This window comes from Nothobranchius furzeri, chromosome 9, assembly GCF_043380555.1.
Source record: "Nothobranchius furzeri strain GRZ-AD chromosome 9, NfurGRZ-RIMD1, whole genome shotgun sequence".
Lineage (NCBI taxonomy): Eukaryota > Metazoa > Chordata > Actinopteri > Cyprinodontiformes > Nothobranchiidae > Nothobranchius > Nothobranchius furzeri.
This window is the reverse complement of record NC_091749.1, coordinates 26869279-26891794: the sequence shown is the minus strand read 5'-3', so window position 1 is coordinate 26891794 and position 22516 is coordinate 26869279. Positions and strand designations below refer to the sequence as shown.

The window sequence follows — 22516 nt, the reverse complement described above, 5'->3', positions numbered from 1 at the left end:
TTTTGCTCATTCTACATCAAAGAGACATTTTACTTATCAGTTTAATATAAAATAAACTAAATTACCGAGTTAGTCACTTAAGCCATTTGAGTCACTTTTTGGACAAATAAAACTAATTTACTTGGAGAAGCACCAAAACATGTCAGAATGAGGATGCGGGGGTATGGGCTTTTTAGCTGCCAGACATGTCCCATTTATCCAATTTCATTAGTTATTTTATTTCATTCATGTTATTTTTTATGCATCTTTGGCAACATAAGCAGAGGCGAGAAGTGCTCTGGTTTATTGAATTAAATAACATGGTTGATATTCTAACTTTGGAAACCTTCACAAACCCAGCTCTGTTCACCTGAGAGCTCTGACCACTGATGAGTGTTTCATCCCAGCCCAGACTTCTATTCTCTCCACTCAGAAAGAGCCGAGCTAATGAGATGTGATGGAAGCAGGGTTTTGCTGATGTGCAGCCAAGGCACGCGGAGTTTCATTACATCTACTCCACTCACATGTACAAATCGGCAAAACTGTCTTTCTTTATCAGTTTAACTAATAGTAGGACGTTGCTTTTTCATTGCATAAGAATTTTGCATGCAAGCATTTACTATTAACGTATTTTCTTTGTTTTTCACATGTAATTGATAAGATTTAGAGACATTCTTTTAATTACAGATTATAGTTCTGCAAAAATGTGTGTCATATGGAGGTTGGGTGGACTCTCTTCTATTCTGCAAATTCTTGATCATTAAACTTTGAAAGTCCCCAGTGATTTTACCAGTCGCTAATCAGGTAGTTATATAATTATTTACACAACAGTGGTACAGCTGATATTTTTTGTTCTGATTTGATTAAAAAAAATTGAAATTCTTTTACAGCAAAATCCCAATTTTATCTATTTTGTTTATTGTAAACATGTTGAATGACTTTGTGTCTGAAAAATGACGGCACACCAATTCTCTGTGTTAAAACTGTCCACATGGAGGCTAAGCTTCTAGCCGTCTGTCTGTCTGTCTGTCTCTCTTTTCCTTTGGTGAAATACCTCGTAAATCACTTGTGCTGGTATCAGCAGATATCCCTTGTGAGTCAAAACATTTCTGTTTCTGCTTATCTGGTCTCCCTGTGAAGGGCAGCGCCCACCATGAACCGTAACTTTCAACTTTCACATGTTTTTTTTTTCTCTACAAACTAACAAGCTGTTTAAACAAATCAAAATGTACTTCAGTTAAAGAGGAGTTGGTCTCTTTATGTTCCGAAGGAGGAGGTGTATATTTACTTAAAGGTGAAAACCCATTGTTAATGATCTATTCTAACTATAATTGGTCACTCTGAGTTTTTTAGGCAGGCCAAACATGAAAGTAGTCTCCTACACCTATCTCCTGCATGAGGTTCTGATAGAAAATAGACAGTAAAACTCTAGGATTAGAAAACCCTGACAGATCTATGTCACACTGTCACTTAACATTCATGGATTCAACCATCTTGACACGACAGGGAAGGCTGTTGATGGTTTAACATCCAGAGAACAGCAGAGAGTGTCTCGACTAGTAGAAGATAACTGTTACCATAAGCAACTCCTCCACACAGCTGAACTCCTCCAGGCTTGTGTTATTTGCAGAGGTAAAACATCAACGCTAGGGAGCAAACAAATTCAGTGGTAGACTCATGCTGCTGTTAGCCAATCAGATGAGAGATGTCCAAATGTCAGGAAATAAGACTCCGAATCAACTCAGCTCAACTCTGATGTGGGATCCTGCTAGTTCCTGAAACAGGTGCATTTGTTTCTTCATTCTTCATTTTTCCGACTTAAGACCATGGTCCCGGATTTAGAAGAGCTGATTCTCATCCCAGCTGCTTCACGCTGTTGCAAAGCGCTCCAGTGAGAGCCGGAGATCACATTCTGATGAAACCAACAGGACCACATCATCTGCAAAAAACAGAGACTCAATCCTCAGGCCACCAAAACGCATCCCCTCAACACCTTGGCTGCACCTAGAAACCCTGTCCGTAAAAGTTATGAGCAGAATGGCTGACAGAGGCCAGCCTTGGTGGAGTCCAACTCTCACCGGAAAAAACCCCGACTTACTGGCAAGGCAAGGCAACTTTATTTATAGAGCACATTTCAAACACAGAGGCAATTCGATACTCTTTATAATTATCAGGACATGATATGAAAACGACAAAGTTACAGCGCAGGTTGCAGTGGAGGAAAAGCAACATAAGAAACCATGCTTTTAAAATTCTGATGAGTACATTAGGCTTTTTAGTTTTGATTTAAACTGCACGAGGGCTGGAGCACATCTGAGGTCAAGGGGAAGCTGATTCCTAATGTGAGCAGCATAGCAACTAAATGCATCTCCACCATGTTTTGTTCTCATCCGTGGTTCTACCAGCTGATTGTTTCCAAGTTATCTCAGAGCCCTAGGTGTATGTATATACAGGAATGAGATCGGACATGCATTTTGGTCCCATGCCATTGAGTTATTTATAAACTAGAAGAAGCACTTTGAGATCGATTATGTCATTTACTGGTAACCATTGTAGTTAGTAGTTAGTTCATGTTAAGACTCTAGCAGCAGAATTCTGAACAAGCTGCAGTTGCCTCGCAGCATCATTGGGACACTCAAACCCCTCCACCACGGTAAGGTGGCAGCCCAGGGAGGGAATATAATAAAATCAATATAAGTTAAAATTGTTAAGGTCTGACGTGAGTGGTTTAGTGCCATTTTAAAATATTGGAATAAATTATGTGTTTTGCTTTGTTTTTTTGGGCCTTGTATGTCGCGGTTGATGCACGTTGATGGGTGTATAGATGGAACCCTGATGACTTAAAATACAACTTCTGGTTCTATTTGTATGCTTCTAAGACAAAAAAAATGTTAAATGTTTCTTTTTCTACCTGATACCTGAAGGGACAATAAGGATTTGCTGACGTGCATTTCTGTAGAAAGAATATCAATGATGTCTTACCTCAAATACATTTCTGTCTAAACCACCTCAGTTTGAAGAATGAACTCATTCATAACCTTCAAAGACGTCTGTCATTGAGAAGTTTTAGTATGTCTGAGTCTTTATAAACACTTTATCTTTGTGTCTCTGCTTGCTGTTCTCCCAGGATGGAATCTTCACCAAGACAGAAGTCGTGCCACATCCAGTGGGGAAGACTGTCGGGCAGTCCTGCTTTGTTGACTTTGGTAGGAAATAGAAATATATACCCTTTGTTCTGACTGAATCTAATAGGAAGAAAACAAAACACGATCAGATTAACAAATAACTTCCAATAATAGCTTTTAGTGGTGTTCAAGTTATGTTTCAAAATTTCTGTAGTTGTGTGTGTGTGTGTGTGTACGTGCATGCGTGTGTGTGTGCGTGTGTGTGTGTGTGTGTGCATCAACTAGGCCACTTCTAAGCTCTTAAGCTCAGTCTGCATTTGGAGCTGTGTCGCTTCAAAGAATTCAAAATAAGGCTCCCTGGTCTTTTTGGCTTTGACAGTTTTACTACATCACATAACCCCCCCCCCCCCCCCCCCCACCACCACCACCACCACCACCACACACACACACACACACACACCCTTTACACACTAGCCCTATGTCACACAAAGCTACATGCACACAGTCCTACACAAACTCACTGTCCGATGTAGAGCCAGCTTGCTGTGAGCATCTTATCCCTTTAAATAATCTTGGCTTGTAGGATTCATTGTTCAGTTCAGCTTTACATTTATCCTCGAATCTCCACCGGCCCTCTAATCTTCAGGCTGCAGACTGTCCAGTGGTCATCCTTTCACAGCATTCGTCTCCACCGTTGTGTGTGTGTGTGTGTGCGTGCTTGCGTGTGTGTGTGTGTGTGTGCGTGCTTGCGTGTGTGTGTGTGTGTGCGTGCGTGCGTGTGTGCGTGCGTGCGCGCACGCCAAAGAGCAACTGCCAATTGTTGTAACAGCAATACAGAACAGACATGACTAAACAACTCTGATTGCATGGATAGATATTAAATGTTCATTTTGATTTTACCTCAAACAGGAAATTATCTGCCAGTATTTGTTACATAGCCCCCTCCTCTTCTGTTGTCACGTGTGATCCTGATGACTTAAGCCGGGCGTACACTGTGCGACTTTTTCACTTTTTTGAGCCGATTTTCCACTCGTGCGAGAATCCACGACATTGGGGCGAGTTTTGCGCCGAGCGGTCGTGTAGTGTACTGAGGGGTTACGAGAGGCGATTAACACCACGTGACCAGCTGTCGATCAGCAGTCGTGAGCTTGCACGGACTTCTGGCGTGTTTAATATTACGCTCGTCCCTTGTGAGGGTATCGCACTGTTGAAGCGGTGCTACGAGCAGCTGCGACCCAAAAAGTATCAGAACCGCTCACGGCGCATGTGCAATCCTGCATCAACACCGCTCCCCGCTATTTCCCTAATAACACACGTTTTTTAAATTTCTACACGTTTTTTACTCACAAAGATTTTCAAGAAAGTGTGTTTGTCGTGTTCATGTCAAGTTAAACTGATCACTAAACACAGATTTACTTTCTTTATTTTGTTTTCCTCATCCAGCCCCCATAAATCCCTGTGTGTCCTCCTGCAGCACTCCCGAAGGACAACAGGCAAAACAAGACAAAAAGTCTGACGTGTTGTGTAAAAACTGCTATTTTTAGCATAATTTTAGGGCCGACGTGTTGCTACCAGACGTACAGTGTGAGCAGTCAGGTCGCATCCGAGAACTGGGCCGTGCAGTGTGAGCTACTGACTCGTGAGATCTTCCCTGCGAGGAAGTCGTACAGTTTGAGCTGAAGCTGAGTGCTACGAGTGAAAAAGTCGCACAGTGTACGCCCAGCTTGAGACTGAAAGTGTCCACCTCTGAGTTTGCCGATGGTTCAGAAAAAAGAACTGCCCCCCACAGCAATTGTCCCTTTGCGATTTCACAAAATAAACCGTTTGCCCTCTGATCTATTTGTGCACACCTCTGACCAACTCCTACCTACTTTTGACTATGTAGTACCCTCCTTATCTATTAGTTAAAAGCCATTTTTACAACCACCTCAATGTGGAAGATGTAATCTACTGAGTACACTGTGAAAGTGATGATGTGTTTTATTACACTTACGAAGGTAAGTGGTATGCATGTGACCAGCGTTTCTGGGTCGGCTATTCCGAGCTGCAACCTCAGGGTTTTACTAAATCACTTGGAATCAAAATGGAAGGAAAATTGCTAAAACTGTTTGGAACGATTATAAAAACAAAACGAGCCGATTATTTGCTCGTCCCTCTTGTGCTGCTCTGAGCTGCAAATCAAGCGCTCCTCTCACAGTGTTGCCAACTTAGTGACTTTGTCGCTATTTCCAACCGCTTTTCAGACCCCCTTTTTGACTGTTTAAATCTTAAAAGTAGCTAGCGAACACCCCAGAAACATTTCTGGTAACCCTTAGCTTCTTTTGGATAACTGTTGGTGACATTTCCTTCAGGCTAGCAAAACACTCAGCCTGCGCTCCGGACCGTTCTTCAGGATGTTAAGGGAATGATGTAGTGATGTGTCGGTCGCAAAAGAAACGGCTCTCAGAGCCAGTGTCGGTACAGGATCTGCTCGGGTACAGGATCGGCTCGGGGTCCTTCGACTGCCGATGACGTCAAAGTAGGTGATTGGCTGAACATGACGCTTACGGAAGTGACATTATCACGTCATGATTTTGATTGGTCAGAACAAATTAGCGGTTGTTGTCCTGTAGTTCCAAAAATCAACACTTTTTGGAGAAAATATGTTTGAATTTCTAAAGGAAATGTAAAATTTAAGCAAATGATAAACGGCGACCCTCAAAAGCTCTTGATGTTGATGAAATGGGGCAAAATAAAATATAAGAACTTTATTGAAAGACACCAAGCAATATTTTGAGTCAAATAATGTGTTTAGATAACAACTAAGGAAATATACAGATGAACTCCACATTAATACAAACAGATATGGCTTCACGTATAAGAACTGTTCTGTTTTTTGTCAGTCCGATGTTGGTTTTATGCAGTTTCACATTCTTTACAAAACAAAGATAATATGGTGTTTTATTAACAAATTACAATTATAAAGAAAACATTTAGGTGTTAACAAACAAGAATTTAACAAAACTGCTGATGTCTTTCCAAAATGTATGTGTGAACGCCGAGTAGATTTGCAGTATCTTTTTGCAGATACAGCATATCCACTCGGCTTTCACACTTGAGTTTTGGAAAGACATCAGCAGTTTTGTTAACAAATTCTTGTTTTTACCACCTAAATGTTTTCTTTATAACTGTAATTTGTTAATAAAACACCATATTATCTTTGTAAAGAATGTGAAACTGCATAAAACCAACATCAGACTGCCAAAAAAGACAACAGTTTGTATTAATGTGGAATTCGTCTGTGTATTTCCTTAGTTATGTAAATCCATCCATTCATTCATTTAAAATGTTGCTTGGTGTCTTTTCAATAAAGTTTTTATATTTTATTTTGCTCTATTTCATCAAAATCAAGAGCTTTTGAGAGTCACCATTTAGCAGCTGATATCTTTGCTTTTCTTTCAATTTCCTTTGGAAATTCAAACATATGTTCTCAAGTGCCTCTTTACTACAGGCGCTGGTAAGACTACAACTGTAAATTCGTTCTGACCAATAAAAATCCTCATTGTCAACATGCTGACGTAACTTTTGCGAGCGTGGTATAGTAACTTCCGTAAGTCTTATGTTCAGCCAATCATCTACTGTGACTTGTTTGGCAGACGCAGGACCCCGAGCCGATCTCGCACCGACACCGGCTCCCTCTTAGATTAGCCGGAGTGAGTGACACTCACTGTCCCCGCTGGCTCCTGAGCCGCTAAAGATGGAAAAACATCCCTCTGCTTGTTGTGAGACTGGGTTGGGGGTGGGGGGGTTGCAGCGCACCTCCGACCGCTGTATCTGGGACAATTATTACATCAACTGATGGGACCTGTAAATAAATAGTTTATAAATAAGGTAGAAATAGATAGAAATAAGTTCCTCGCGCTGGTAAATAATCATCTCTCTGAAGGCACGTTGCTAGTGTACACTCTCCTACAGCATATGCAGTATGTTTATATGTCATTTATTTATGTTATAAATGCCACTGTATAATTCTTGCTGTCAGTATTTGCAAGATACTGGTTGGATATTTGGGTCTGTATTGGTTAGGCTTAAACGAGTTAAACCTCAGTCTATAGCCTTTGGGTCATAAATAATGGGCAAGTGTATTGACCTTTTTATACTTGGAATCAGGAGTTATTTTAGTGATTATCTTGTTTCTTTCTTTTTTTATTTATGTGTGTCCTGATTGCTCCCTGAGCAATTTTATGACCGAGTAAATAAACAAACAAATCAACAATAAATTGAAAAATTGTCTTCAATAATAGAAATCTCTATTTCAGTCACAATAATCGTGATTATCATTTTTGCCATAATCAAGCAGCCTTACCACACACACACACACACACACACACACACACACACACACACACACACACACACACACACACACACACACATACACACACACACACACTCTTTCTCTCGATGCTCTCTCCTCCCAATGAGCAGCTGTGGTGAGAGCTCCGTGCAGAGATTTTCGAGGACACACACACACAGCTCTCTTTTCCTGTTCCCACTGGGCGGGAGCTCTGTGCTACAGACAAAGAGGTTTACTCAACAGTATCCAAGACGAAAATGAGTCACGCATGTGGGAACCCTCGTCTGCAATATTCTACTCGCCAATCGGAGGCAGTAGGCGTGAATTTCAGCCGGCCGATCAGTCCGTAGTGTCACCTCTGTCCCAGTCGGACCATCGAGGACGAGGTCTGAAAAAAGAGGTCACCTCAGAACGGAAAACACATATCTGACCCAGGTGTGAAACCAAATTCCGGTGCCGTACCCGACCATACTGACCCTAATGTGTAAGCACCGTAACTTACAACCAGCGTAAGTTAACCAAACGTTCCTCTCACCTACACAGCTAGGTCTTTCCCAGTGCCTACCCTTGTTCAGGTACTCTGAATGTTCCTGAAAACGGCCCGTCCTGCTGGCCAGGTGAATTGGAGACACGCACATGCTGGGACGTTCCAGTAAAATGACTATGAAGTTCTGAGTGGAAACACACCTGTTGTGTCTGAAATGACAATTACTAGGACTTGGTAGTGGTGTGACAATATGCCTAAAATCCCAGTTCCATATGTATCTTGGTTTTTATTGGTTTGATGTGACATTGTGGTTCATTTTTGGTACAGTGAGAAAAAAGAAAGTGGAAAATAAAGGCATTTGTTTGTGTAAACAATTACAGCTTTAATGACATTCTAAATTAAACTTTACTTGTAATAAATCCTCCAACAAAATATTCTCAAATAACATCTAAATATATACAATGAAATAGAAATAATCATTTGTCCACATTGTCTGCTGAAAGGACGGATAGATTGGAAGTCACAATATCTCAGGCTGTAGAAAATATCCTCTCCTAAGGGACAGAGGTAGCTCGTACTGTCCCAGTTTAGTGATGTTAAGTGTTGTCGCTGTTGCTAGGCAACATCAAATACACTGAGGGTGGAAATTCATCTGAAGGCTAGACAGTCACATTTCACAGCTGTTCACTTCTGGTCTTCCGGGTCAACGACGGGCCCATTGTCTGGAACCACCACCAGCCTGCGTAGACCAAGTCGCTTTGGTCCTTTCAAGGATGCAACTTCTGATTTTGGAAGTAGCCACGTGTGTTGCTGGTTAAAGTGCAATGCAGTTACTCGTCCAAGTGGGAATTTGTTACATGTCTGTCAAATGTAGTGCAGAGTTAACCCAAACACGGTGCTATGCTGATGGTTTTAGTAAGATGCACTAAAACGCCAACACAGGACTGTACATCTACAGCACTGTTGGAAACTTATTTATAGTTTACCAAGTTGATTGAGAGTGGCTCGCTCTTTAACGGAATACCTCACTATGTCTATACTTAAAAGTTATTGACATTATGATGGTGGGTGAACTGAACAAACCCAGAAAAGGGCGAGTGAGGAATATCTTGAGGTGAAGATGTATTGCACATTTCAAAAGCTGCAAGAGGTGAGATTAAAAGAAGATAAAATAAAAAATCCACCGAGATGGATGGTCTTGAGGAGGGAAGATGGCAGTAAGGGTAAGAAAACACGAACAGAGAATAAAAGACGGAGTGGAGAACCACAGTGCATCCCTGTGTGATATGGAGTGGGAATTATTTCCATCACACTGTCAATTCTCACTCCTCTGGTCCTACCTTCACTTCACACTGCCTGCCTAGCACTACACTTTCCTCAACAACCAAATAAATCCAATTTAGAAAGCCGACCTTCAGTTTCAACTTTATTCTTTCGGAAACCAAAATGACACAGCCCAAAATAAATAGATTCTTACAATAATAGTAAAATATGCCAATTCTATTAATATTGTGGTAATCTGTCTAAAGTTTTACTATCTTTTAATAATGCACGCTGCAGCTGTCCTCGCTTCTGAGCTAAATGTAGAAAGTGATGTTTTCTAGGAACTTGCCTTGAAGTGCTGGTTTGGTGAGCTAGCTCCTGCAGCTTTAGGCTGATAAACAGTCATTTATGTGTGTGAACGCTGCTTAGTCTGAGTGATGAATTCATTCTTCACAGCCTCTGTGGTAAAACAGACCTTACAATTACTATCATCTCAAAATAATTCCTATATTAGACTTTTTTTTTTTCTTTTTTCAAGACTATACGTAGGTTTGAAAGAAGAGAAGCATAGTTGGAAGGTTGTTGTTACTGGTGTGAGACTTGGATTCTGTTTGTGATCTTTCTGGTGACATTTTCCAGGCACCTGAAGGAATGACTAATCAAGTAAGTAAGTAAAAGTTTATTTATAGAGCGCCTTTCACAGATATAAATCACAAAGCGCTGTACAACATGATAAAGATCAGGGCAAATACCTCTAACCAATAAAAATATCCTAATGCTGCTGTCATGCTGTTGTTTGTTTGGCCTTGTGGGCTGGAGCAGAAGTTTTTTTTTAATGTGAATCAAAAAACAAAGTGAAAAAAGTAAGTTATGTAAAACAGAAAGTCTTAGTTGTTATGGGATGCACACCTAATGGTCCAACACATTCTCACACCTAAAGCGTCGAAAAATGACGCGTGTGACCAAGCGTCAAAATATGACGATCAGGGTGCCCCAGCACGTCGGGAGAGGACGTGCAGGGACAGAACGTCGGTATCTGACGTACGCGGTGAGACGGACATTTGACCGACTTGTGAACTACTTAACCTTCCCCTCACCCCCATTCTAACCTTAACCAGCTTGCGCATGCAAAGCTTAATTGAAAATTCCTGAGTTAAGGTTAGGATGGGAGTGAGGGGAAGGTTAAATCATTAGAGGTTCGAGGAATAACGTCTGTGTCCGACGCCCGCGGTGACACGTGTCCCTGCGCGTCCTCTCCTGATGCGCTGGGGCACCCTAATCGTCATATTTTGACGCTTGGTCACACGCGTCATTTTTTGACTCTTTGGGTGTGAGAATGTGTTGAATGGTCACAACGTGCTTTTGTGGCTGTTGGGTTGAAGTCTGGGAAATGTTTTCTTCTTAATCCGAGCTGTAGAGCAGCAGCATTTTTGTTGGTGTGGCGTTTCACAAGGATACTTTGTCATTCTCTCAAGGTGCACATTGTAAAATAATAGGCTATGAATAGAATTTAAATATAATAAAAAGTGTAGCTATGAGCTAAATTGCAGCCCTGTGCACTAATGTTTATGTGCAGTGTTCAGTTTGATGATAATCTGTGGAGGGAAGTGGAATTGCAGGCAGGGTACCACAGTTTAGTATGGTGGTCTATGCCCTCAGGCTGTAAAGCGTTCTGCCTGGTGGAAAGCGAATGAAGAGGTGTGCATGGTGGGAGGGGTCACTCGTGATTCACTGAGCCCTGTCCCTGCATCGTTCTAGTACACAGAGATGGATGGAAACCTGCATCTGATGGTCTTTTGTGCAGACCTAAGCAGCTGCTGCAGTTCATGCTTCTTTGTCAGCTTGCAGTTCCTGTACCAGGCAGTGATGTGGGTGGTCAGTATGGCTTCTTCTATGTACCAGGTTCACAACTGTGCTGTTCATACCGCTGGTGAGCCTTCTTAATGATGCTGTTCTTACATGTTACTGTGCAGCAGCATATATGTGGCACTCCTGCTTAGCTGCTGGAGTATTTCCTTTGTTATTTTGTAGTATGTGGGAGCTCATAACCCACAGCTGCAGTTGTTATTCGTTTCACGCAGATCATCACAACAAACAACATCTGTGCACCAACAACATGCCCGCAAAAACAATCGGCGTCAAATAAGAGCAGAGATAACTTCATCATACAAACAGCAGCAGACACAGGATGCAAGTGGTGCCAAGAAAATGCCCTGCAGATGCAGATACTGGTCCAGTTTAGCATTACTCGCGACCCTCGCGACCCCACGGACCACATCTGATATGTTACATAGAACAAAGAACACAAACTGATCTGCAGCTCTAAGGTGATGAACGAGAGTGACAAGCAATGTCAGTGCCTATTATGCACTAGTGCACCACATTACCATGGCAATAACGTGCTGCTACACTACCTGCATATCATAATAGAGATTATGCAATGTTTGAGGTTTAATTGTAAGGGACATGTGAGCCTTCCAAGCTGCTGCATTCACAACATGGAAATGAAAGACAAAGGAGAAACCTGTGGTAATGTGGCTCTAAGACGGGGTTGAGTGAATCAGGTGTGTTTCCAGAGGGTAGTTTAGCATACGGAGTGTTGCATAGTAACCACTCCTACCAGGGAGGTGAGTGTAGGAGAGACTAATTATTCTTGAACCATGCTATACTTCTGTATGGGTATGAGTCCATCCACACTCTGTGTTTGTGTGTCCGTACGTCTGTCTACACTCTTAATAAATGCACAGCATATGCCAGACAAAACGTGACCATCTGTCTTATCACTGGGGTAATTGCATTTTTCAAAGTGACAGCGGTCGATGCATAATTCATCATTAGGTAAAGCACAGCTAAGTCCCACAACCGAGTGTGTCACCAGGCATCAGTGCAGGTAGAAAGCGAGGCGGCTGGGTCGTGACCGGCACCGCACTCTGAAACGATGTTTTTGGAAGCAGCCTGATGAGAGCGTGTGTGGAAGTGATATTTAAATCTGAAAGGCTGTTGTCATGCTGTGTGTGTGTGTGTGTGTGTGTGTGTGTGTGTGTGTGTGTGTGTGTGTGTGTGTGTGTGCTTGCAGGTAAGTCAGCATGTTAACAGCCTCGTTCTCTCTGCTCTCCCCTCGGGCGTTCTTTTTCCACTCATCTTATTATATCATGTTACATCCAAACTCCCCCTCTTTTCTGTCTGCTTCACTCTCCCCTCAACCACTTCTCACTAGATTTCCCTGCATTTCCTTTTTTGGATATAATTTTAGTGGAAGTCTTGTCCTGTCTTGTTTACCAACTGGCATGCTTTCTTACTATCTTTTATACCTCAATCTCTCACTCTAGGAGAAATGAAGTAGTGACGATCTACTCTTCTTGGTGACATCATAGCCGGTCTTCTAAGCATCATCACTTAGTGGCGCACACGTGTGAAAGACATCCCTCCAGACTTTTAAATGAATAAAAATTCAGCAGTGGGAATTATAAATCTATCTAATCAAGCACCGTTTTGGGAATGCTTTCTACCAGTCCTAAAGCCAAAGTCTCCTGGGTCTACAGTTTCCAGTTTTAGTTGTCAATTAGCATATTTTAATATACAATTGGATGCAAATAGCAAAGAACATCTGACACAAATATGTCCTTTGCTGAAGAAAAAAATTGGGCATACTTCTTCCAAAATCAGCTGTGCACTAATTATTTATAATTGGAAATGTTGGGTAAGAGAACCCACCCAAAGTCATTTGTACACTAACTAGCACTTTAAAAAAATATAAAATGAAAATTTGAAAGAATGATTGCTATTGTTAGCTTTATTTTAACTTGTAAAGTCAAAACTGAGACAATGTTTTGCAATCATGGAGCACAGATGGAGAGACGAAGCTGCAGATGTGAAAACAACTTTTACCAGCGCTGCTTCAGACGGGCTGAGTTGAGTTAACAGTAGCATAACAGCATCTCCTTTTGTATTAACTTTTATCATTCCGTATGTAAACAATCAAATAAACTCACTCTGACAATAGGTTTGTTCACCTAGTCTTTTTTTTTTTTGTTAATCAACCAATCAATCACATGCCAACATGTACTGGGACATGTAGACATGGTGAGGGTGGCTATCCCCCTCTTTCCCATCATTTTTTCTCCCCTTCCTTACATTTTTGTCACAATTTTTTCCACTCTTTTTCAGCATGTTTTTAATAATTTTTTAGAATGTTTTTTTATATTTTAAATTTTTGCTTTTGTGAAGCGCCTCATGACTTTTATCTTGAGAGGCGCTCTATAAAAGATTGTTTTCTTTCTTTCTGACGGAAGTGACGTGTTGTTGGTACCTGACAGCCTGAGTATGGTTGCTGACCATGCCCATCCCTTTATGACCACACGGACCCATCTTCTGATGCTGCGTCCATCAGAGGAATGCACCAGGTCACAAAGCTCAGATCGTCTCGAACTGCTTTCCAGAACATGACCATGAACTCACTGGTCTCCAACGACCTCCACAGTCACCAGATCTCAGTCCAGTCCAGAACCTTTTTGATGTGGTGGAGCGGGAGGCTAACATTTTGTTGAAATAAAAACTGTAAATCAGAGTTTATGACTCTAATGTATCTTACTGTCCAGATGAAGTGATGATTCCAATAATTTAACATTAGCTTCACTTGTTAGATCCTGAGGCTTTGTTAGTTTTTAGCACATTGTCAGATGTCCAATGACCGTAAAATTACTGAACCGTCATGCTGCCTCCGACCAAGTGTGCTCTCAGTAAATCTGGAGTATTTTGAGTAACATTTAACTGATTTTACTGTCTGCTTATGTCCCCTTCCTGTCTCCAGGTTTGTGTCTTCACTTTTTTTTTTTTTTGATAGTTTTCTTCTGTTTGTCATCTTTCTCCTTAACTTATTCTTGTCAGACCTCTCTTGTCCACAACATCTTCGCCGTTTTAACTCGTACCAATAGCACCTCACGCTCCCTGTGGGAGGGAGACAGGAAAATCAGGGGGGAGGGAGAAAATAAGGGTGGATGATGAAGGGAAAAGAATGGAACTTTGATACTCAGCGCAATAGATGGAGGGAGAGAAGATGGAAGACAAAAGGTGAACTGCTCTAGGAAAGGCAGTAACTGAGAGAGGACGGGTGAAGGAGAACATAAAAACACCAGAGGATGTGGAGTGGATTGGAGGTGTGTGTGTGTGTGTGTGTGTGTGTGTGTGTGTGTGTGTGTGTGTGTGTGTGTGTGTGTGTGCGTGTGCGTGTGTGCGTGCGTGCGTGCGTGCGTGCGTGCGCGTGCGTGTGTGTGTGTGATCAGAGATGGATACAAGATAACCCCTCTAGGACTAAATTACTACTCATTGTGTCTCCAGCTATGTCTGCCTTATTCCTCTCACATCTCTGCCTCCACCAACACCATCGCCCAAGTCCACAGTATGTACTTGCTTTGCACAAACATTAATGTGACTAATTACAGCACTTGCCTTGAAGGACAGAGGAGAAAACTGATTTGTTGACAGCTTGGTTAGATATGTACAGCACTACTGTAGCCTTCTAAAATGTGACCTAAATTTTAAACGTACATTTTTCTAATTCAGGAGGAAATGGTAAAAGTAAACCACCGTCATATCTAACATACACTGCCTGGTCAAAAAAATGTCGCCACCTTGATAAGCAAATAGGCCACAGAGTCTAGACCTTAACCCCACTGGGGATCATTGGGATCTGCTGGAGAAGACTTTGTGCAGCGGTTAGACTCTACCATCATCAATGCAAGATGTTGGTGAGACATTAATGCAACACTGGATGGTAATAAATCTGGTGACTTTGCAGAAGCTTACCGAAACAATGCCACAGCGAATGTGTGCCATAATCAAAGCTAAAGGTGGTCCAATGAAATATTAGTGTGTGTGTGTGTGACCTTTTTTTTTTTTTTTTTTTTTTTTGGCCAGGCAGTGTGTTTATTCTTCCAACCTCTTTTTCTCATGTTTTTATAACTTTTTATTATCAGTTTAAAGCTGGAAATCTAACATGTTTGCATGTTTTATAAAAAAGTACAGTTTTAATGAAAACATGATGCAGACTTTAAATTTAGAGCTATTAGCTTCGCAGCTTTTAATTATCTGTCTTTTTTTCCATCTGCCTCGTCTCTCGCTCAGTTGCCCCTGACAGCCACATTCAGTTCCTCCTCCTTCCCATCTTTGCACTGTCATTCATCATCATCATCATCATCATCATCATCATTCGGCTTTGCCCTTCCACACGGCACAACATCTGTTAGGGAGTGTGGCTCTTACCATGTAGACGCAGATTTGGATTTATCGTGCAAGGAAGTGCCTCTAACCTGCAGCATGTTTAAAGATAGTTTTCACAAATGATTGTGGCTAACAGCAATGAGGAAACGCAGTCACGGCAGTATTGGATTCCAGGGTCCTAAAACATGAGACATAACTTAATTTTATCAAACAAGCCTGTTAATTTGTTGATATATTAGGACTAAAATCTTTACCTAATGGAAAGCCAGTGGTTAGTCACATGGTTCGTGTTTTGTCTGGGCTCTTTTGCTGAAGAGTTCATGCGTCTCAGACTTGTTTTATGTTACAACTTTTGACACTGGCCTCATTCTTGCTTCACTTTAAGTGACATTCTGGATTATGAATATGAAAAGCAATGACTCTCAAGAAACCCACCAGTTCATTTAAACTATTTCATGGAATTAAAACCATAAAAAATGGTCAAGGTATTTTCTTACTCGTATCATTCGTGTAGATGGAATTTAGCGCTGAAACTCCACCTGAACATGTTTTCTGGTGTATTTAAAACCCTATTATTCCTTGATAGAATACATCACCCATATGTTTCCTGACAGATTTGTACACTAAAGCTGGCTGGACACTGCACACATTGTTTTTGTTGTATTCAGCTCCAGCTCAGACTGTATTACTGTATATTCAGTAATTCATGACCCTTTATTCATGTGTGACTGTATGATTGCTCACTATACATGCGTGCACACTTGATATGTCGCCCGTGTGTGAAGGGAACTGTTTTGCTGGTGTCTGTTATCATTGTGACTTGCCGTAGTTGTAGGACATGTAGGGATATAAGTAGCCTAAGTCACGCCCACCTGCTTCCGGACCACGGGTCCCCGGAAGAACGAAATGCAAGTCAATGGGGCTAAAAATGCTATTTTCTAATTCCGCTTGCTATGTGCCGTGGATTTCACAAATGATGTCTGTGAATTTTAAAGACACATTTTAATCCCAAGAACGTACTTGTTTTCGAACAAGGGGAAGCGTTATTTTAGATTTTGTTTGAAAATACGTCCAGGACTACAAATACGCATCATGAAAGTGGCGTCATCGAACCAGACACAGAGAAAACTGAGGGAAAAGGGCTGTAAGTTCAGCAAACTTCCCATAGGAGGGAAGAACCATCATAGATCTGGTCATCTGGTAAAGCTTGGTTTATGCTTGACGCATTCACTTTCCGCACGGTGATGCGGCTCGCGGATGGAACACGCTTCACGACTCGCAGCGTTTATGGTTCATGCGGCTCGTCTCTGCGGTGAGCCAATATTCTCCCAAACTGTAGGGGGCATCATGGAGCTCTACAGCATGCACCCAACACTACACCATAGTAGAAGTAGAATGACTGTTTACAACATGGCATTTCAGCATTTTTAACAGCGTTCTCGTCTTCTCCGACAGTGCGAGCTATTTCTCTCCAAGAATTATTAACAACATGTTGATCACGGTGATCTCTGAGAGCTGAATCATACAAATGTCTGTATTTACGAACCTCTGCCGTACTAGTTCTTGCCGGTGCGCCATGTTTTTCCGCGTCCGTCCGCGTGGTTAGAAATTTTCCGAGGTGCGCGTTGCGGAAATTCTGGGCCGTGCGGAGGCGCGGCGGAGGGGCGTGGTTGTTAAAATGACGCAAAATGACGCAAATTTTCCGCGCGGAGCCGTGCGGACCTCGCGGACGCGTCAAGCATAAACCAACCTTAAGTAGCAGCTATTTTGGGGAAAGGAAGATTATGTGGTGACGTCACACATGCGACGTGCCGATTTCTGGTGTGTAGTCATGCTAATTACGAACTTTTACAAGCTGATAAATCTCAAAGTACATGACTGGCGTGGTCGAAACGCCATCATGACTTTTCATTTAAATTTCAGTTCAACATATGTGTGATCCAGGGCCTAAGACAAAGCAGATTAGAAAATAGCGTTTTTCACCCATGGTGCGGAAGTAGAAGGATCCCTATATGGGTGCTGGAGGTTGAAGAACAATGAAGGGCATGTAGGAAGTAAGAGCCACAATAAAATGAGGTTCATAAAGTAGTTGCTCAGGCTTACTCTAGTTTGTACTTGAGTTCAGATTAAGCAAGACAGGAAGTAAAACATCCAGAAACTTTCAAAATGAAAGTCAAATGCAGATTTCCAGTTGCTTAACTAGTGTGGAAAGGTGAAGAAAAGAGGTCCCGGATGGGATTCGACCCCCAGACGCCCGGGTGAGTCACGCCTGCTATCCAGTCAGCCAAAGGGACTTCCCCATGGCCAAGTAGCCAGGGCACGTGATCAGTCGGGATGCAGTGACAGGAAACTCACCCTATCACACTAGTAAAAACAAGTTTGCCATTAACTGAGACCTCCATATTCAAGGTAAGCAGTACAGAAAGTAAACCACAGACTTTTTTGGAACATGCTGCCATCTTTCTCCCTTGTTTTTTTATTGTGTTAAGTGCTGAAATCACATCTGGTGTTGCAGTTCTCGGGAGATTTAGTGACCTGATGCGATCTGCTACGTGAAACGCTTTTGATGCTGGGTTGCGTCTGAAACGTCTTTATTACGTTACACGCCACTTATGTGTCCAGTGGAAAGGCTGGCTTAGAGCCAATAGTAGGTTTTTAGGACCCCATAGGGGGTAACGATCCCCTACTCACTAGTAACACTAGTGAATGTTAAACTAATCCTGATTGCTTCTGAGAATATGTTAGTGTTTTCTTCCTGATGGAAGTCTGGATCCTCTCGGCAGCTAAAACTCTCATGTTGATTTGTTTTCTTTCTGACCTCAATGCATGAAAAATAAATCAAACCATACTCCTGGATTGTGAAGGTTTGTGTTTCTACCCATTTAAATGCATAAAAAGTGATGTATTATTCCATCAGAATCACTAATAAGGAACTGGTGTACTTTCTAAAGCTGAATGTGGCCTGCTGAATTTAGGACACGCAGGAGCCTGTTTGGTGTATCCTAAGAGTATGAAAAATAATGAAATATTTATCCCAAAGAGAGCTGACACATCTTAGATCAAGTTAAGTGTCATTTAAAAAAAAGACATCAGACCGACAAGTACACCTTGGATTTGTGTTTGCTTGTGATAAACAAACAGTTTGGACACAACAGCAACGATTCCCTCTTCTGCGAGACTCGGTGCTGCTCTCAGAGTCAGCTTTGAGATGGAGCGAAAATATTAAAATGAGATCATTTTAGAAAACAAAGCCTTTTGTTTGTATCAGACATTGTTGCTTGTTGATTAGGGCTGCAACAAACGATTATTTGGATAATCGATGAATCGGATGGGGTCTCAACACGATTAATCGATTAATCGAATTACATGGGGAAATTTTTAAAAACTGCTAGGGAAACGTTATTTCTCTCCTTCCTTCACTTTATTAAACACATTATTAGAAAACAGTTCAATAGCAGAAAAACAACATGCCATCATCTAAATTGTCTTATAAGGTGTATAGACAGAGACCCTAAGCTACACCTATCTGTGAACTAAAATGCTTGGTCCAAGTTAAACAGCTTAAAGAGCAAGTCAACCCCTACCAGAGTCTAACTCCACTCCCACTTCATGTTTGAAAAATGCAACACATGCTGTTGCCTGGCAGACCGAGAGGGCGGAGCCGCTAACAAATACACACACACTCAGGCTCACGACAGCATTGTGACATCATAATGTACCAGTTTACATCATAGCATACTTCTTAGCCAATAGCGGTGGCAGATTTTAATTAAAATACAGTGCAGAGTTTTTACCTGACAACGGCACAACACTGCCAGTTTTAGGCAGAATATTTAAATTTTAACTAAGATGCACTGAAGTGCCAAATTATTGATGACACGTGTCTGCAGCACGATTAGACACTCGTTTATTTAGTTTATCAGCAAAAAAAAAGTTTATTTGGGGGTGACTTGCTCTTTAAGGGCAATTCTCATCTGTTTTGTTTGATCTCATCTGTAGACATTTATTATAATTGGGGATGTCAAACAACTAATTTTTAAATGTAATTAAACATAGGCTGTGAATTAATCAAAATTAATCACTATTTCCAAAAATTACTGAAAAAATACCAAATAAAACAAAAGTAAATGAATGCCATCCTCCTTGCGATGATGCCCTGGGCAACTGCAAAAGTTTTTGGAATAGTTGTGCGACACAACGAATCGATGACGCAATTCGTTGCCAACGCTTTTAGTAATCGATTTTCATCGAATTTATCGATTCGTTGTTGCAGCCCTATTGTTGATTTAACGGTCTGTGTTTCTTTCTGGCAGATGGTGATGGCTATCAGGACCACCTCCTCCCCGTGTGTTCAGAAGAATCCTGTAAAACCAGTGCCATCTACCTGGCCAAGCCGGGCTCAGAACAGGTACACACCTTGCTATTTCTCTATCGTTAAATAAAGGTTAAACAAACAAAACAACAAACAAAACACAAGCGGATTTTGTTTAATCTCCCACTTCGGTGTTGCATTGCTGTGTCTGCAGTAAAGGTAGAAATTCAAGACCAAAATCTCTGGTGACCAGAAAGACCAGCTCACGTTTTCCAAAAACATCTAGATGATCCCTGAAAATGTTAAACTCATTCTGTGGACTGACGCGGCAAAATTTGTTCCGCCAGGAATAAAACTAATAACCAAGAGTCAAGCAGGGTGTGGTAGTGTCGTGATCGGGGTCTGCTTTGCTGCGTCAGGACCTTAACCCCTGGAAGTCCTCTTATTCGGTGCAAATGTGGACCACAGTGGTGTGAGGGACTCACTACCAGTTATTACTGACACTTGAGCACAGTTGCTGCCAAGTGTTACTACCAGTTATTAATTAAGCTGTTATTACAGGACCATAGCGTTTGCAAAACGGGATTTGCCGCGGATCCCTGGGGAGGATTTTGGCATTTATAGTAGCAAAGCTGAAGCTAGAATAAACTGCCATCGGCCACCTCTCCAACCAAGATGGGATAAAGGGACGCATGTGACGTACAGGGTCGCACATTCAGCGTCAGACAGAGGTGGAAAGATTACTAAAATTTCCTACTTCATTACGAGGACCAATACATTGATAATTTTTTACTCAAGTACAAGTAAAAGTACTTGCCTAAATTTTTACTCAAGTAAGAGTAAAAAGTATCGTAAATAAAATGTACTCAAAGTAAAAGTTACTTAGTTACATTTTTGTCGGCATAAAGATGGCTACATCAATGCAAAATCACAACACCAGTTTACAACACGCTCGTGTGTGCGCGCGCACACACACACACACACACACACACACACACACACACACACACACACAGTTTGATGGAGCGATTTCTATCCAGTCAGTGAGAACAGGACGTGCACATTGATTGGACGAGGTTTTTCTAAGATTGTACGCTTCAGCTGTGATTAAAATTATTCTTTATTTTGAAAAAAAAAGTTAATTTTTAGATGCCATCAGCATGTGAGGTATCTCAATGTTCTCATGACAAAACTCTAACATGAGACTGTGCTCTAACCTGTCACATAACAAGCTAAATGAAAGTCAAACGTCAGATGGACCGTATGACAGCTGCTAACGTTGGCCCTGCCCTACTTTACCTCTACATTACAGTTCCTTTATCCATGTCCATCCTAGAGCTCCTCTCTGACCTTCATGCTTATTTAGAGCAGCTGATTTTTAAAGTTAGCAGAGTTCATCCTTGGTAGTGGGCTATTTATTTAGCACATTCATTGAGCAGTTACATTTGTTGTATTCTTTCAAATTTCACAACATTACAACAACAATGCTCAAATGCAGTAGGCTGAAGCAAAGAAGCGTATGTGCACCTACCCCACATTACAATGTTCACTCACTCATTTAACCCTTCACCACTGAAACCAGTTTGTTCATTCCAATCCTCCTAAATAATCCTCCAATCGTCCAACTGGAATCCTTAAGGGTCCCGTAACGTCCATCCTGTCAGAACAGGCCTTGGGAGCCCAGGTGTTACTAGAACTAATGGTGTCTCCTCACCAGCGTGAGCCTCCAAACTGTGAAGGTTGGTCTCCAAACATGAACTTTAAATTCATGCATTTATCTCCTCTTGTAACACTTTAACATGTTTTAAAAGGCTTGTATCATGATAAGTTACACCTCCCAGACCAAAGATAAGATAAAACATTATCATCGATACTGCAGAGACGTCATTATTTATGAAATAGAAGTTTCATGAGCCATTACTGCAGCCAAGATATAGCATGCATGGATTTGATGAAACCATACTGTCTCATGCAGTCCTATATGTGTAACACACACACACACACACACACACACACACACACACACACACACACACACACACACACACTGCAGCATGTTAGAATCATTTGAATGACTAATTTAACTACATTGAACTGCTTTTGTAATAATTTAATCTCTTATTCTGGAGTAAAATAAAGAAACAAGCTAAATCATCACATATCCGTGGCATCAAGAAGACCTCCTTTTTGTCCCGTTTGACGTCCCGCTCAGCCAGTGTTTTCACAACTCTGTCGAACAGCTGGCTGTCTCTCACCGTCCCCGTAAAAAGGCGACTTATCTGTTCGTCCGCTCGCACGGCCAAAAGCTCCATGCTCTCCGCGTCCGTCCAGTTTGCCATGTTGTAGGTTGTTGACAGATACTAGTGAGAGGCCATGTTTATCTGTGTTTATATCCCTTCCGGCCGGCACTCGGCGCGCAGTGTTTGTCACTAATGCGACCACCCTCTTTTGCGGGGGGGCCTCCCACAGTCGCTCCAAAGGGACGAGCGGGGCTGATGCGCGTTTATCCGCCAGAGGCAAGGGGCTCATGCGGCAATATTACTACGAGGCTAAGCGCATCAGAATCGAGTTTTATCACCTTTCCCCTTTGCTCCTTGCCGTATTTACCAGACCCACAAATTTGGATGTATCACTCTGTAATGGCGCAATGGTCTGTCTTATAAAAGAGGCTTTTATGACTTTGTCACATAGAACCACATTGGTTTGGAAAGCTTTATACTGTTGAATGAAATCCTTTTAAAACATATTTTTCCCAGGTTTTCTTTGCCTCATATAACAGCAGTGTTTGCTTCTCT

The 22516-nt window shown here is 41.7% G+C and overlaps 1 protein-coding gene across 1 annotated transcript in view; it reads left to right on the top strand.

Moving 5' to 3' along the window:
- The window catches only part of itfg1 (integrin alpha FG-GAP repeat containing 1), a 301098-nt gene that overhangs the window by 61969 nt on the left and 216613 nt on the right, over positions 1-22516 (top strand). The window contains exons 8-9 of the mRNA XM_054732563.2: positions 3107-3185; positions 19723-19817. Of these exons, the coding sequence (XP_054588538.2) occupies positions 3107-3185; positions 19723-19817 (174 nt within the window). The remainder of the gene's footprint in view (positions 1-3106; positions 3186-19722; positions 19818-22516) is intronic.